Source organism: Culex pipiens, chromosome 3 (assembly GCF_016801865.2).
Source record: "Culex pipiens pallens isolate TS chromosome 3, TS_CPP_V2, whole genome shotgun sequence".
In the NCBI taxonomy this organism is placed as follows: domain Eukaryota; kingdom Metazoa; phylum Arthropoda; class Insecta; order Diptera; family Culicidae; genus Culex; species Culex pipiens.
The window spans coordinates 179,127,810-179,143,513 of NC_068939.1; the positions used below are offsets into that span (position 1 = coordinate 179,127,810).

The following is a 15,704-nucleotide window of genomic DNA, read 5'->3' on the forward strand; positions in this document are numbered from 1 at the left end:
TCTTATAAATCAATTTACCCAAAGATAACTGGTGACCAAACAGTTAAAGGAGATATCACACTATAGCAAACAAACAAACAAACTCGTTTTTTGTATTTAACAGTTTTCCAATACTCGCAAACAACACCAAATCTAGAGTTTTTTTTAAAATAGGTCCTATAAACATATAAAACACAATAACTTATAGGTCCTTTTCAAAAAAAAAAAAAAAATACTCTAGAAATGTATGCAGGCAGAAGTTTCTGCAGACAAATGCTGGCAAACAAACAGAACCAGGCAAACTGCCAAACTGTCAAAAAGTTTGTTTGTTTGTCGCAGTCTAATACGCCTTTAAGTTGAAGAACTATATGACAGTCACGTAGTTGCGTGCTTTGCCGCTTGTGCTTGTCATGGCGCCACTGTTTTCATGTAATTTTGATGCACAGTTGACAGCATATTTTTTGAGTTTGTCCAATTGTCTGTGGTTTGACTTTCCTGCTTCACTCAATATCATTTTCCTGTCCACCGACAAGAAAAAAAAAAAGCAAAAAGCTCAAAACAGGGGTGCGACAACGACGGGCACCTTTACCTCGCTTTGACGATGGTGGTTTTTATTGAATTCGACAAATTTTTGGCACGTATATGCTTCGCATATATGTATGCTAAATAAATTATCCATCGTCCCGCTACTCTTGCTTTTTTTGGGAGGGTTTCCTCTTAATTTTTCTTCATATTCATGCCGGTTACCGAAATTTACCGGCTTGGGAGAGCCGGTTTCTTGTTGTTTAATGAGGAGGGTTGGACTTTTTTCATTTGCGATTTTTAGCTCTGAGGGTTCAACAATTGAATTTGTTGTTCTTTTTAGTTGTGGAGTTCCAGCAGACGTCTCCGCCAAACGAAATGTGATTTTTTTCAATTGTACCAATTGTTACCAATTTGAAAACCACGTGGTTCATGGACGCTCCCTTTCATCGATATACAATTTTCTAGTTTTTGGTTTGCATAAAAATCTCAGTTTCAAAATTTTTCTTTCTTTTCAATCAGTGTCACTTTTGTTTTTAATTTATTCAAAATTTCCTTTTCTTTCTATTAGATTTTGATTACAATTTATCCAAATTACTGAATTACCTGTTGTACGCTCGGTGTCCGGCCATGGCCAGCGGGCGAGTCCAGGGGCGATCCGGAACTGTTGGAATGACTATCTTGTGACGCCTGTAGAATAAAAAAAGAGAAAACAAATGTTTAGGTCAACTTTATTTTCACTCTACTCCCCACTTCATCGAAATTGATGATGATCTGTGGCGACTGGTGACACCGAAGGAATTTCTACACGGGAGCCATTTTGTAATCAGCACCAAAACGGAACGGAATGTCGTTAAAAAAAGCCAAAATTTAACAACGGCGCGGCCGCAATTTATTACCGGTCGTTGTTTTTGTGTGTTTTCAGACGATAACGAAGTAGGCAAGAAGGTCGCGTACACGCGCTTGACAAGAAGGGGCACCGTGCGTCTCCACCGTCGTGTACTCCTACGACAGAGTTAGTAGTAGACGCTGCGCGCAGTGACGGCGGCGGTACTTTTCATTGATGACTAGATTCAGCATCGCGCGAAGTTGATGTTGTTATTGTTGATAAATTAGTTGATGCACTGCCAGTCGGGTCGGGCCAGGTGGGTTCGGTGCCGCCGGACTGGACAAGTGATTTTTTTGTTCTATCTCTCTCCCTCTGATGTTATAATTGTAATTTATGGTGACACTTCCAAGGTGATTCTTTGCGAAGGAGGGTTCGGTTATCGGAGTTGTCCAATCTCTGGCACATGTGCCCTTTAGACTAATTGTTGTGAACGCATACACGTGTGGGGGGGAATGACTGTCGCCCGTTAGAATGAATGTTAGATTTGACGGTTGAGGTAATTGTTTGATGGCTTTATTCTGTCTAACTAAATAATTTGAAATATTTTTGTCTATACTTTTTAATATCAATAAGTTCACTGCCAATATTTTTTCGGTTGGTGTCCTTCCTGTCTTTAACGCTGAATCAGAGCCCCATAAAATTTTCAATTCAGTTTGAAATTTCGTAAAAACGATAATCTAACTGTCCTTCTTCTAATGGCTTGGTTTTATTTTGAATGTTTGCTGTTAGCAATGTCTTCCAATTAGGCAAATCAGTTATTAGCAAAGCAGCAAAACGTTAAAATTCTCGTTTTGCTATGAAAAAGAATGACGTAAAATAAAGGCATACACATGCAAACTACTGGTAAAAAATCATAATTGGATCTTAAAAATCTATGTCCATTTTTGCATAAAAAAAGTATTGCTTAACGACAAATTCTTCTCATTTTATTTTATTTTCATGCAAAATCTTGAAAAATAAAAATCAACGGTAGCCCCGTAAAAAGATACAACAAATTGTCAAAATGAAATTGAAAATCCATTTTATACGTTTTTTAAGCACAAAGTGTCATTGTGCTCAGAAAAGTTTATCTTTGTATATAATGAAATCAGCAATCTAAACTCATTTTTTGGACCAAGTTTCTAAGGCTACACAGTAAAAAATAATCATGGTATTATTACAAATGAGAATTAGTTCATCTTTTATGTCAGAAAAATGAGTAATTTTATCAAATGTTTTAATTTGCCTTTACGGTATAGTGTCACTTTTTCAGTCTAAATTGAGGTAATATTACAACATAAAAGATCTAATATCAAACCTTCAAATTCTACACCTTCCAAAATTACACAATTTTTACTGTGTACATATAAACTAAATCGAGGTAAACTAACTAAACATCGGCAATGGCAAAATAGGTAAAATTACAGACAATAGACTTTTTGGCTCGTCGTTACCTTTAACCCTCTACAACCTAACCCCGCCTTTAGACGGGCTTCAATCTAAAAAATCGCCAAAAATCAATTTTCCAACCGATTTTTGATCTTCAAAAAGCATTGGAAAGAAGAACTCTTAAAATTTTAGAAAATTTCAGGGTGTGAAGTTAAACTTGTTTTATGTAACTTTGCCAATGTTTTTAAAAATGTCATTTTTTTAGGGGTCAACTTTGGCTGTGTTTTTTACTGACATTTCCTATATTTTCAGTATGAAGAAGTATGCAGTAAATTTTGTAGTGTCCCAGACTATTCCTCTACGCATTTTTTGCAATTTAAATGACGATGGTGCCATTCTATAGCAGAAAATGTGAAAAACATGCAAAAAATTGAAAAAGTGACTGTAGAAACGTGAAAAAATTAGATTGGCAAAATGTAATTATATTAGATGGTAGAATAGGCCAAATACTAACAAAAACAAACATAAACTAATCAAGATAAATGCAAATTAAAATACTAAAAATGAAACAAGAAAAACATAAAACAAGAGAAGTAAAGTTTTTCGTAGAACAAAAGTTGCTCAAAATGACCTCCTGAACACGGTAAAAATAAATATTTCCGAAAAAAAAATTTAAACAGTAGAGGGTTAAACATACCATGTTAACATTACTTTTCAAACATAAAAACTATAAATATTAATGAAGTTAAGAAATATTTCTTTTTCCGATCTGTGGTCCCAAAATTCCATTTGTAAAAAGTTTAGTGGCCTAAAAAAAACAAATTTCAAGCCCAACTTTCAAAATTTGGAAGCTAGAGGTATCACAAAATTATACATTATTACATTTATGGCACTACCGGAAAAGTGCAAAATATCAATGAACTAATGAACATAATTTGTTTCCTAAAGTTTTATGCCTTTTCCCAATCTGTGGTCCCGAAATTGCGAGCTCGTAAAACGTATCACTAAATGCTTCATATATTATTACAGTTATGGTACTAGCAAATATTTGCAAAATATCAATGAATTTAATAAAATAATTTGTACCCTGACGTTTTATGTCTTTTTTTCAATCTATGGTCCCAAAATTCAAAATCAACAAAAAGTCTAAAAGCGCTCTTTTTGATTTAAAATATAACAAGTTACGATACCATGTTTTTTTTCTAAAATAGTTTACAATCAACTTGAAATAAAATTTGCAATAACCTCAGGACTTGTCAGAAAAAAATCGACTTTTTAATAATACTTTTTATCACTTAAAAATTACGTCACAAAATACATAGTTTTATTATTTATAAAAGCCATATTTTGCGCTAGAATTGAGGATAGAACCATTTAAAAAAAATATGTTTTTCGAAAAAAAAAATCAAAATTTCAAAAAACTTTTTTAGATGCAAAATTCAATTTGCAATCAAAAATATACTTTAAATTTTAAGGTAAAATTTATCGATAATAATCAATAGATTGCAATTGTAAAATACTTCCTGAAGGAAAAGCACTCAAGCAAAAAAATATTTTTTGAGAGCTGAGAAAATTCCCTTTTCTGGTTTGTTGATTGCATAGATACAGCAATTTAAACATAAATTTAGATTTAAAAAAATGAGGCGTTCTTAGTGTCAGCTTAATTACTATTGGTTAGATTTGTTTAAAAAATAATCTTCGTGTCATTTTCTTCTCTTTTCCAACTTTTTTTTGTAGAAAAAAAAAATTTTCAAATCTTAAAAATCAAGCCCAGCATTTCCAAAATAAGTGTTTCTCATCCTTTGAAAAGGTTATTCGTGATTCTCAAATGTTGAAATCATTTTTAATTAACCTCTTGGAAGTCCCGTTTTTTCCCCCCTTACAAACATCCATACAAAAGGTGCACCAAGTACATTAGCGCTACAGAAAAAAGTTTCATGATTCAATATTGAAAATCTAACCAATATTAATTTAGCTGGCACTGTGAAAAACTCATTTTCGTAACATTTAAACTTTAAGAGGCTGTATTTCTGAAATTAGCAGTCTGGTCAACCAAGTAAAAAAAAGAAAGGAAATCTTCTCGGCTCACAAACAATATTTTTTTCGTGAGTGCTTTTGCTTCAGGAAGCATTTTTAAATTGCAATCTTTTGAACATTTATCGAAAAAAATTATCTAAAAATGTAATAAAACATTATAAAAAATATGACAGGTTATTTTTTATTGCAAATTAGATTTTGCACCTAAAATTTGATTTTGGATTTTGATATGTTGGTATAGCAATGATTTGGTTTTTTTCTAAACATCATTTTTTTCCAAAAATGTATTTCTCTGGTACCAGATCTAGCACCAATTCCAGCAGCAGTGCCAGTTTTTGCCTTTATAGGTTCGTTATATAATGGACTGTATAGAGCCACCATAAACCGATGGAGACGCGCGTGTTTCTCATTCGGGGAGAATTACCGCGTTCCCTGACCGCGGTCCAACGATGAACGAACGTGTTCTTTTCGGTTCTACTGAATGTCAGGGTGGATTCCATTTTGTCATAAATTTTATTTGGTTTTACCTACTGGATATTTTAACATGTTATTTGAAGAATTTTATCTACTGGAATCAAAAACATGTTATTTTTTGCCTTTTCAAATGTCATAATTTTTGCATGAATAAAGACCACCCTAACCACTAGCCACACAAACACACATTGTATCCAGTGTTGAATATGGTCGCAAGTTAATTTATTATCTGGCTAAATTGAATTAAAACCACACCATCCCCCGTTCCACTGGACCTACGTCGTCGCGGAGTGGCAAAAGGTGTGTGTGTGGTGTTGAGGTGGGTGATTTCCGGAGCCGTCTCCATTTGTGCACCCACCTCTGCTTGAAGGCCTCCCCTGCTAGGTAGGTGGGTTTGGGGTAATCCTATTCTTCTTCGTAATGGTTTCCCCCACCTGTGTAGTGTATAGTGTGGAGTAGTTTGGCATTGGTGGTTTAGGTAAGGTTAGGGTTTTAGTGGCAGGTTTGGTTAATTTCCTAAAACATTCAACAGTTTTATGGAAATATTTAAAAACTATAATTTTTTTTAACTATTTGTTAACACGGACAAACAGACGTAAATCATTGATTTTTTTTTTAATCTTAAACACCCAAATATCGCAAACTTCAACCTTGTTTTAAAACGCTGTGGTGAATTTAAAGTGACTGTGGTGAATTTCTAATCTTTCGAATCAACCGTTAATGTTCAATTGATGGTTTAAAAAAAAAAAACAATAATATTTGGGAGTTTTTATTCTTTGAACGCTGTATGTCTTTGTGTTTTAAAAAAATCTTCCCCAATCACCAAGAAACGATTGTTCGTATGAGTTCTGGCTGGTGCCAATGTGACCGGAGTAGCCAGCCAGTTCGTGCTCGGGTAATAAAATTAATACACAAATGCCTAAATTGTACTCACTTTGTTGCCACCTTCCAGTGCAAGTTAGTTAGTGTGCTCCCCCGAAAGCGCATAAAACGTGCAATTTTTTACGACTTTTTAGTCCGAGTTCTCCGATAAAAATCGTGTTTCTCTTTCATGTTCGCATTTCAAAAGGGGGGAGGATTCTTCAATGGAACAAAAGCATATCAAAAAGGTGAAATCCAAAGGGGTGTGTGTGCGTGCACTTTGCTTCCACATCAGGTGAGGGTTGTAACGCCCCCGCACGCTTTCGTGGGAGAGTTAAATTCAAAACTGACTTCGTAGAATCCGTTGACCGCGCGCGCACAACACATGCGTTTGTATTCCGGAACTCTTGCAGGCGTGGTATAAATCAAGAGTCTTGCACGGAGGAGGTCGTGGTTTGGGTTTGGGACACGTGATTTTGCCATCGGCCACTGTTAAACAAAGTAAACGCTTGGCGATGGCAGGTCTTCCATCAGAGAAGTAAGGCTTTGGCTTTGGGGCAAGCTCAAGGTTCGGAGCATGAACGAAATGGCTGTGGCGGTATTAAGTTGATTCGGGGAAGATCCTCTAAAATTGATTAATTACAACCTCGAGCAATAGGTAGCGGAAGTAATTAATTGCAGCAAAGAGACATGCAAGCTGTTGATTTGACTTTAAAGGTGTATTTCCGATTTTCGATGAATTCATAAACAACAATAGTTTTTTTTTCTAATATTTTATGAACAAAGTTAGTAGTTTAAAGTTCTCAGCAATCACAATGCACAATAGTCCAAGTCGTGAACCACCCTAATTTTCAACAAAACCAAAAGTTGCCTCTTCCCATTTGCAACAACTCTTTCAAAAACACTAGAGCTCTAAAATTTCTCAATTTTTCTAAAAATCAATTTTCCTCTCAATTTTGCGATCTGGACCACTGTGCAATGGAGACGCGTCGTCCTTTAACGAATATCAACTCGAATATATTTTCAGATTATCAAAATGCTGGATTTTTTTTTTATCTTTTTGCAATTGATGTAAATTTTTAATTTGAAATTTTTGCGTCCTCCATTTTTTTTTGTCATGAAATATTGTCTTGTAAAATGAAGGGATGCTGAATACGACGTAGAGAAAAATGTCGAAATTATGTTTTTATTTAAAAGGAACCAAATTTGCCTTATAAAATGGTTAAGGAGGCGGGATATAGGGACATATATTTTTTGTCTAAATTAACAAAAATTCTCGATTAAATTTTCAAAAGGCCCTATCTGCATAGGAAACCCATGAGGGATAGGTTGTTTTGAAAATTTAATCTAGAATTGACTGATTCTCTAGAATTTCGTAATTTGTATCATTTTGTTAAATTTTGATTTTTTTATCTGATTTTGTTACATTTTAAAATGTCCAAAATAGGTGATTTTAGCCCTTTTATAATGTTAGACATGGTTTAAAAATTTCGAAATGTTTTTAATAGAAATTAACAAAAGCTCGTTTGCTTATTCTGTATCTTCAAGCTGTATCCAAAAGCTAATTCAGGCCTGTCCCAGCAGTCTTATTTACGTTAAAAAATAAGGAAATTGTTGGAAATTTCCCAACTTTCTTAAAATATATTTTTTAGGGGTGCTTTATGAAATACTTTTGAAATACAATTTAAAAATTTTCGGATATTTAGCCAAAAAATACCAACAACTTGAAAATGGAGCACCTTTAAAAAAATCGGTTTTCGATTGCAAATATTTAAATTTTTAACTGTATTTATTTTAAATTTAATATGATAATGTTTTCGATTTTTTTATCCAAAAATCATCACTTCATCAGTAATTCAAAACTCTAGTACCAAATGTATCACAAACATTACGTCTGCCTCTATAAAATAATATTTTTTCGCTCAGCTATTTTGTTCTTGAAAATCATGATCATAGCCAAAACTTTGCGGAAGACACCAAATCAATCAGAAAATTCCTCCTCAAGACAAAGATTTTCGAATTGCACATGTCCATTTTATTTGCCTTGTATGGAAAAACCGAGGGAAATTTGTTAACATAGGGAACGCATGGGAAAAGTTTAATCTTTTAGGTTGCAAAAAACGTAGAGAATTACTCTACAGAAATATTGAAAACGAATGAAGAAAAAAATAAAACAAAACAAGAAAAGTGTTTCGTAGAACATAAATTGCTCAAATTAATCTTCTAAAACGAGATTTTTTTTCGAAAAAACCTATATTTTTTAAATTTACCTGGTATCGAACAAAATAATCCAAAGGTAAAAAAAATATAGAAATTTTACAATTTTAATTGATTTCCAAAACGGGAATTAGGGATTAAAAAAAGAGATTTAGCCTAGAAAGGTCGAAGATATAGCAGCCCTTTATGTATAAAATAACATTTCTTAAGTGAAATTTACTATTTATCTGCAACGAGTTTTTTTTTAAAGAAAATGTTAATGCCGAGTGTTATAATCCTTGATGGAAATAATATCCACATGTTATTAAATTTTAAAAGCCGGATATCCAAAAAATCTTTATGAAAATCTGGGAACACTGTCAAGAGGTATCGATATGATGTCTGATAAAAAATCATATAACTTAATTTTAAAGGACTACTTGCAGATGAACTTAAAAACTAATTAAGGTAAAGCCGTTGAACATTCTCGAAGAAAAATGATCATCACTCTAATATTTTCTGTATTGAATTCAATTTAACGAATTTATGCACCAAAATGAATCAGCTTGTGCCGATTGTTGCCTTTTTGAAGCCACTGAAAGAATTTTTGGTCTAAATCAAATGTGTTTCAAAATTTATATAATTTTGTGGTACAATCATTGACGTCCTAGTTGGCAATCATTGATTAAGGGGTTACATACATGTAAATCGACAAAAATGTAAAAGGTTGGTTTGGACACACACTTAAACTTTTTTTAATTATGTTTTAAGGGCATTAAAATACATATTTTCAACTATTATCAAAATAAATTTGAAGATATTTGGTTGTATCATTACCGAGATATAGCCATTTTATGTTAGCAGTTTCAAAAAACGGGTGCCTTGATATCTCCACACTGCTTTGACCAAATCGGCTCAAAATTTTGGTGAAGCCTCGTTAAACCAGTCCTGTGTGCATGACGAAGCCCGATTTTCAAAAAAATTGTTTTAAAAAAAGATAAAAATATTTTTATGTTTTTCGTATAAAAAATCGCCAGTTTTAGATTTTTGTATTTTTTTAAAAAGCAAAATTTCAAAATCGGGTTTCGCCATGCACACGGAATATGTCTTGGGAGTCTTCACCCCAAATTACAGCCAATTTAGTCCATCCCATCTCGAGACATGGTGGCACCCGTAAATCAACTCGGTGTTCAGAGAAAAACGCTCACAAAGTTCGACAGTTCGCTTTGCGCATGGCAAAATTTTGAACGTAAATTGTCTCTTACTCAGTATAATCATGAAATATCTTCATGAAACTTTCAAAAAAATCAAACCATCCACATTAACGACCCCCGGGTCTTTTGTGGTCTCTATTGCAAGTTTCTGCTCGAACCTAGGAGTCCGAAGGCTTGAATGGAGAGAGCACCCAAACCTCTTTCTACTCCAAGGAACCTTCCACCCCAGTGTTTGAACTGACGACCTTTGGATTGCGAGTCCAACCGCCGCCAGCGATTCCACAGGAGTAGGCTTGGTTTGGTGTGTTGTTTGTACTTATGGCATGGAGACGACTCCTACACCTGGAATGACTTAACGGCCTAACAACCAAGGCCGGGACCGACATTTTACTTCCTCATCCGATGGAAGGTGAAACTTTCAGGAGTGATTGAAAATCATCTTTTAAGTGGATTTATTAAATTTTCTGAAATATGAAATTTTTAATTTTCTACATGTATGTAACCCCTTAATGACGATTTCCATAACTTTGCAAGAAATGGGATAATCGTTACCAAAAGGAATCAGCATGTGTAGGGCACTATTCTGAACAATTTGTAAAAGGAATTTTGTCAAAATATTGATTGCGATGCAAAATTTATATCTTTGATCGAAAAATCATGGCAATGATGGAAGTCTTCACGTTAATATTATTATTTATGTCGAATTTGTTCATGTCTTTATATGATATGACCTCAAATCTGATTGTTTTTAAATACATTTTTCAATATTGAGAGTTTTTACCCCAAATTTCAGCCCAAATTTGCGTTTATTTAACTTGTTTCACAGCTTGAATTTTAAATTTTCAGGTATTTTCCATAAACAAGATTTTTATTAAATTGAACGCCAAGGGATAACTTATCGCCGCCGTGCTGGCGAGATCTCTGGGAGGTATTCTGTTTGATTTCCAGAGCACACACATCAACATTGATGTTTATGTTCCAACCCGACCGGGTGGCTGCTGCGTGACCTTTTCCCAGTGTGTTCTTCTGGTTTTCTGGTTACACCACCAGATACCGAGCGTTCGATTTTGGTGCCGATTGGCGGCATTGTGGAGACGCTTTTTTTGCATTTTCAGTGTTTTTTTTTATGTTTATCAAATTTATTTCTGAATTTCGTGAAGCGAAAAAAAAAATTAAGAATCACAATTTGTCACATGTCGCGCACGTGTGCAGGGTCAAATTAAAACAAAAAAAGTTACAACGAAAAGGAGTGAACCGACACCGCGGGAAAGGGTACCCAACTGCAATTCAGCCAGTATTTTCGCCCGAGTGACACGCACATAAAAGTGTGGTTTGGCGAAAATAAAAATTTATTATTTAATGACTTTCAATAAAAAAAATACGGAGACGCATGCTACGTTGAACGAGGGAGGAGGGGTGTTGGCCCGAATACGGTTTCTATTCTTGGCACACGCGGGGTCGAACCAAAGTAGGCGAGGTTCGTTCATTGGTGAGACTAATTCAATTGCAGTCTCTCTCTCTCTCTCGCTATTACTCAAGGAGGGGGGCAACGGGTTCAATTATCAACCATCAACCGGCTCACCTGTGACACTGAGTTGTTGTTGTTGTTGTTGGTGGTGGTGCTTGTTGAGATAGAGGTGGTGCCGGTATTTGCAAGTGCCGCCGCAACCGGGTACGAGTACTCGAGCGGGTTCGTCATGGCCATCAACGAGTTGAGGATTTCCGGTGTCCTGGGCGTCGTGCAGACGCCACTGTCCAGACCCAGCATCGGTGGCACCGTCAGGCTGAGGTTGGAGTTGAACATGGTGGCTGCTACTTCTTTTTGCTTCGCTTTTGCACGAGATTTTTTTTATTCAATAATCATAAAAATGGGAATTAACTTTTTTCTCTTCCTCTCTTCTTTCTTCTTCACTCTCTTTCCTTATTCTTGCACTTTCTTTTGCACTCTACGTGTGTATATTTTAAGGTAGTATACGGCGTTACTTTCACGTTGATTAAAAGCAATATTTTAAAATTAACAAAAAATAATCACAGATCGAAATCTTCCACAAGGCTCGCTCTCTCCTCGAATTCACGATTGCCGAGTCGTTTTGACAGCGTACGGTTATAAAAAATCAGCTCTCAAACACGAAACTTTAAATATACATATATATTTTTTTTATACTTTTTTTCCAATATACTTGTAGTAAAAATCACAATATTGCAACTGCTGGCTGGGCCCTTTGGTGCTACACCGACTCGCGTAGTAGGCTATGGCTGTGTGTATGATGATGGCCGCTTAAGGCGCAAGGTCAAAGTTTAATGGAGGTGTGCACAAACTCACACACACACACGACTCTTGACGCTTTCGGCAGCAATCTTCCGACGGGTTCTCCTCTTCTTGGGTGGCTGCTGCCGGGGGTTTCTTCCTCTTTTTTAAATTATTATTACTTTCGTTAGAACACAGAAACTCTGCAGAGACTATCGGCGCCGGCGACGAGATGATGATATTGGAATAATTTATTCGTTTGTTTGTTTTCGTTCACGGGGGCACACTACGAAATCTGCAACGACATGAGAAGAATAAATGCGTCAGGATGTTTTTTGATTAAAATGGGTATTTTTTACACAAGAACAAATTTAAATTCATTGCCGCAAGGTGCAGCCAATTAAGTTGGATGATGTTGGCTGAATTCGATAATTCGCTTCAATTATGACACCATTTTCGAATCACGATAAGTCCCCCAAGTCAAGTACCAGTGAACCGCCCGAGGGCATCGAAACTGCATCTGCAACTAGTAGTAGAGTTTTAGCAGTTCGTCGCCCGAGGTGAGATCTCCAATTAACATCTAACCAAACGGCTGCTGGTGGTCGAACGGCACAAAACAGCTCAGCACACGTACGAATACGTCAAGTTTCGTCAACTTGAAAAAACACTAAAATCGTGACCTGCGACATCCATTAACGACTCTCGAGTGCGGATGTGAAACTGCTGGCCGCCACAGACAAGTGGACGTGCGAATAGCTTTCGATTTTGACGCGCCACTGGTTGGGAGCGACCTCGTGTGGTGCTACTTGCAATTATCGTGACATTTGTCACCCTCCTGATCGTCAAAAGCCTAACCTATAGCGATAATCTGTGATTTCCGTTTGCCAGCTTAGCAATGTCATTTACCATTCGCAAAAGAAGCACCTTTTTTCAAGATCTCCTAAAATTTCGAGAAGAAGCTTGCTTTCAAGTACCGCGTACATCACTCTACACCCCTGGGCTGAAGTACCCCACTCGAAGCGCATGGTAGCATGCCATGACCAAGCCCCAAATTTCCGCGTTGCTGCGATCTTCAACCACGCGAAGGCCAAACTTCGTTTCTCATCTTTGCGCGCGGGAATTTTAAGTGTGTTTTGTTCCAGCACGATCCCAAAAGGCCCGTGACGAGTTAATTACGAGGTGCTCCAGGTCCTGTCAACACTGTTCCAGCAATTGCTCGTACCAGCGCACGGTAAACGTATTAAAGGGGAGGCCCAGTACGGACAGATATGAATGGCAGCGCGCGCGTGGGAGTCAATATGGCCGACAATGTCCGTAAATTTATTAACACTTGCGCGGCGAAAGCGACGCCATTTTCGCCGTTTGTAGCACTTGTTTGAAGTGATTTCTTTTTAGGCAAAGACAACTTTGGAGTCGATGAACTTTGCGCTGAACTGCACTTCGTTGCACTGGGGGAGCGGTTTAGTTGCACTGATAAAAATTTAATATAAATTCGATTTTTTATGACTTCTTTATTGGGCGAAGTTTTGGTCGCAGTAAGCGGTGAGTTTGAGAAACGTTGCAGGGGAATGGAACACTAGGTCGTCTGAAACCTGTATAAGGGCGAATTCTAAGCTTTTACCTTCTCAAAAACCATCAAACTTTCAGCGTAGCTCATTTTGGTATACCGTGGAGAATGTCCCTTGTCCCCTTAAATAGGTGCAGCATTGACACTTTGGTTTTGGATCTCCGCCTGCTATAAAATTTGTCCCAATTCCAGTCGTAACGCAACATTATTCTTTTCAAAATTACGACTTCGTCGAAACTCGACCATTGTTAGCTAGTGACACCATTCAAGTTCGCCTCCTTATCGCAGCAGATCACAGTTTCTCACGAGGAGTGCGGTGGGACCAAGTCAAGTTACGCCGGAACGTGCCCCTGAACGCAAACACGTTCACCCGTTTGCTAGAATGGATTCGGTGCACAACAACAATAGAGTCCACTTCCAAGAACTCGGCGAAATAGCTTCTTATCGGTTGAACTAAATCTGGCTGCTTTCTGTCACAACGGGTGAGCCGATTTGGCGGTTATCACCTGATGCGGAATGCACGGTTGTTGCGCGTTGATAAGGCGATTCAGCGATCGGAACTTGCGTACAAGGCATTGCCGGAAGGTAGCGGGTTTTTTTTTGCGGTAGCTGCAGCAAGTGGGTGGAACACTTTGTAGTCGTTTGTAATGCTAATTTGAGTGATCACAAAGGTGCCGACACCGTCGCGGTGTGGGGATATAAAATGTTGAATGAAATAACTATAAAAATCTGGGTAGAGAATGTTCGGTTTGATTGACCTGTATTGTGATTTATTACTAGCTTAGTATTTTGCCTTGAATTGATACTAAATGACGTTGTTTATCGGTAAAGTTATCGTCTGGCGATATCGACGCTGGTTATCGGGGTAGAGTTGATTTTTACGATCATTTATGTTATTAAAGTCATATTTTATGATAGATTTTTAAGTAAAATTTTCCAAAAACTACCTTTTTAAATAATAAAAAAAATCTGTAGGTAATCGTCTTATCTTATCGAACACAAATGCAAAGACAGTTCTTGGAACATTTTACAGCAACAATAGGGGAGTAAGGTGGCGTGGACATACCGTACCTAATGCTCACTCACACACTCACACTCACTTTTTACCATCTTTCTTCACGCACTCTCGCACTCACCACTGAGAAGACTACTTCACTCTCGAAAAGCCGCAATGAGAGAGTATGAGAGAGGCAAACGTAAACCATCCACGCATCACGTAACTGATCTGGCAAAATGAATTTTGTGGCAGCTTTTGTGGATACTGAGACTGAGGCGGATGGGTGCAGAAAAGAGAATCGATCTTTTTCGAATTTCTCTCTCAGTGAATGCTCATTACAAATCTTTCGATGAAGATTCTTCCATCGCTGGTGTGGTGATTGTGAAAGATACAGCGAAGATGTAAACATATTGGAATTTAACTAAATCTTATAACTTATTCGGTGGTAACGACTCAATGTCATAACACCCTAAAAGCAGTTGATGGATTGGAATCGGAAATTTTTAAGGTTCGTCAAACTATTTTCGGTATTGTGCCTGATGGGGGCTGTCCGTAGATCGCCAATCACTTTGAATCCCCAAAACGAGCTAGGCACTGGCATAAATAATCCGAAACTCAAGCCAGCCTTAGGCCAATCGCATAATTTGCATAAGTACCACCACCGAAGACGAAGACCGCGCGACGCGGCTCTCAAATGTGATTGAGAGCTACTCGATTATTCGAACACTATAATTTTTTATGACCGATTGTTTTTTTGATTTTTTCTTCGTCGTCTCCTCGAGAAGTCGAGAAGAGAGTGTCACTGCGTGCGGCAAATTTCGGCAAAGTCCGTGATTTATTGACCTGTATCGTCCCCGATGGGGGTGAACTTTTTGACACCGGAGCTTTCCAAACTCCAGGTCCAGGTTGATGGACCGATGAGTCACAAACCGGGACTATCCCGCGGTGATGATTCACAGTCCTTTTCGGGTCATTTCGGAGTGATCTTTTAAGATGGCCACTCTCGAACGCTTCTAGTGGTGTCCAAACAAAAACACTATTCTTGAACACTATACTCGAGACTGCCATCCGTTCACTTTCAAGTGGGGGACCTCCCGCACATGGCAGAAAAAAATGGTACCCACCGAAATTTGTTCGAAAAATCCAACCATCTTTACGCACGCTCAACCCCAAGGTCAGTGGATTTTTGGTTTAATTATAAACCGATCCATAAATATACCCAGATATTGCACGCGGTTGTCTGTACAATGGACCCGGGCCGGAAGCAGAACCATCCGCAACATCTGGCGATTCTTCCCAGCACATCGTCGTGTGATGTGTCCTCGACGATATTCAAATCTCTGCAGCTGGTT

General features: G+C 37.3%; 2 protein-coding genes across 2 annotated transcripts in view; both read right to left on the reverse strand.

The window, feature by feature from the left end:
* The window catches only part of LOC120432338 (histone-lysine N-methyltransferase ash1), a 348,037-nt gene that overhangs the window by 233,872 nt on the left and 98,461 nt on the right, over positions 1 to 15,704 (reverse strand). The window lies entirely within an intron of this gene.
* Positions 1 to 15,704, reverse strand: part of LOC120432356 (activating transcription factor 3) — a 68,827-nt gene that overhangs the window by 10,763 nt on the left and 42,360 nt on the right. The window contains exons 2-3 of the mRNA XM_039597545.2: positions 11,123 to 12,083; positions 1,108 to 1,191 (exon numbers count right to left, since the gene is read on the reverse strand). Of these exons, the coding sequence (XP_039453479.1) occupies positions 1,108 to 1,191; positions 11,123 to 11,344 (306 nt within the window). The 5' untranslated portion in view covers positions 11,345 to 12,083. The remainder of the gene's footprint in view (positions 1 to 1,107; positions 1,192 to 11,122; positions 12,084 to 15,704) is intronic.